The 1,891-nt window shown below is 51.7% G+C and overlaps 1 protein-coding gene across 2 annotated transcripts in view; it reads right to left on the reverse strand.

Moving 5' to 3' along the window:
* The window catches only part of TCF7 (transcription factor 7 (T-cell specific, HMG-box)), a 75,289-nt gene that overhangs the window by 2,105 nt on the left and 71,293 nt on the right, over positions 1–1,891 (reverse strand). Inside the window, exon 8 of one of the 2 annotated variants that reach the window (XM_019473831.1) lies at positions 1,706–1,785. The exons of the other annotated variant lie outside the window; for it this stretch is intronic. Coding sequence (XP_019329376.1) covers positions 1,706–1,785 — 80 coding nt within the window. Of the gene's footprint in view, positions 1–1,705; positions 1,786–1,891 lie in introns of those variants that run through there. 2 annotated transcript variants of the gene reach the window in all.

Raw genomic sequence — 1,891 nt, forward strand, 5'->3', positions numbered from 1 at the left:
ACCGGACTAGATGGTGGTCTCTGTGAGAATTATGTAAACCTGAAGTAAATCAAGAACTTGGGATTAATTTGGGATTTGCATCGGTTCAGGGAGATCACAATCCGTCCACGGTGTTTTTTGTTTATCAAGCTCAAAATATAAATAAAATACCAGAAACTGGTGAAGGTTTTCAAGCTGGAGAGAATACATTAACATTTGGCATCGTCATGGGGGTGGAGGGAGGATCTTTCAGAAAAAGCTAGAATAAGGTTTTTTTTAAAAAGTTACACGCCAAATCATGAAAAAAAGGGTTCTGATCTTGCTGAGGGTACGTGCAGAGGGACGTCTGAAGCGAAGAGCAGGGTAGTGTGCCGTTCCGCTGCCAGACTGCCCTGGGGAAGGGGAGAGCCGAGCGGGGCGGCAGAGCTCGCGCCTCTCCTCCGCCCCGTCCGCTCAGCAGAAGGCGGCTTGTTGGGGCGGCGCGGTCCTCCGCCCCGGGTCAGCCTGCCAGGGCTGCGGGCTCCCTGCGCGCCCGCCCTGCCCGCCGCGGCGTAGGGGCAGAGTTAGGCCAAGGCCGGAGTCGCAAACTGAGTTTTGAGGCTTCGCCCGGCCCGTCTGGTGAGATTTCTGGCCGTCCACGTCTGCAGTGGACAATTCCTAACAGCAAGGGAGACCCTGCAGCTGACTGACGCAGCGAGCAATCGACCGTCAGACCTTCCAGCGGCTGGTCCAAGCTCCTTTTACTGTCCAGTTAGTGCTCCCTTTTCCTCTGCCATGCTGTACGCTCGCGGGATGGGACATGTCTGCACAGAGACCTGTTACCTGTAAACAATATCTTCCTGTTCTCAGACAAGAAGTTTAAAAAATTCACCTCGCTGGTTTAAATATTTCATTTCTCTATCATCCGATCAGATCAGAAAGCTAGCATCGCTACATTTAATTTTCAGACGTAAGGGCTTTTACAAAATGCTCCTATTTCCAGCTTTTCCGTCTCTGTGGTATAACGGCTACGAGAGATCTGTGAGTGAGTGACTATACTTTAAAGCAGCTCGGAAGGCAGGGAGTGGAAGGCAGTGTTAGACTGATAGCACCTACCATCTACTGCAGCAAGCTGGGGAGTTCGTCTCTGCTTTCTGTCATGCTTGAAGATAATGCAGTTAAAAAAAAAAAAAAAGAAAAAACCCCAAACAAAAAAAGCGGCACAGGGCAGGGACAAAAGGCTTGTTTACTCATCAGCACTTCAAATTTTGGCAAGTACTTATTTTTTACCTTTTTTTTTTAAATCACTTTTCTATCTTTAAAACCGCCCCCCCCCAAAAAAAACCCCCCCCAACAACCAAATGAGTTTTCCAGCATCCTTAAGTCATCCTGTTGCCTAACTTTGCACGTTTTACAGTGAGATGGGGAATTTGGATGGGCCTCTGGTCCTTTTCAATGGGCAGCGAAACCAGGTGGGAGAGAGCGAAGTGCCCAGTGTCCCGGCCAACGCGGCTGGGCGTGTGGGACTATGTCCCCGTGGAGGCCACGCTGTACGCTGGGGACTCTGTGGGCGCAGAAGAGCACCTGGTGGTCAGTCTGGAGGAGCAGGTGGCGGTTTGGAGGTGAGCGGAGACGGGGAAGGGGTCGGGCTGTTCTCTGTGTGCGGAGTCAGCGGGGGCTGCAAGCTTGTCTGAAGGAAAAGCAGAGGAGATGCATTGGAGTGCGTCCAGAGGAGAGGGAGGGGAGTCTATAGCACTTCCATCGGAAGAAACTGGGCTGGCACAGCGTCCTTCTCCTTGTAAGTACCGAATGCACTTCTTTTTCCTCCTAAGAACAGTGAAGAGAGTTATCTGTGAATAAAGCGTGAGTTCACGGTCATACACGAGACGTAAACCAGCGCTCGGCGCAAGCCGGGGGCGCGCAGCCAGCCGGG

Source organism: Aptenodytes forsteri, unplaced genomic scaffold (genome assembly GCF_000699145.1).
Source record: "Aptenodytes forsteri isolate BGI_AS27 unplaced genomic scaffold, ASM69914v1 Scaffold54, whole genome shotgun sequence".
NCBI lineage: Eukaryota > Metazoa > Chordata > Aves > Sphenisciformes > Spheniscidae > Aptenodytes > Aptenodytes forsteri.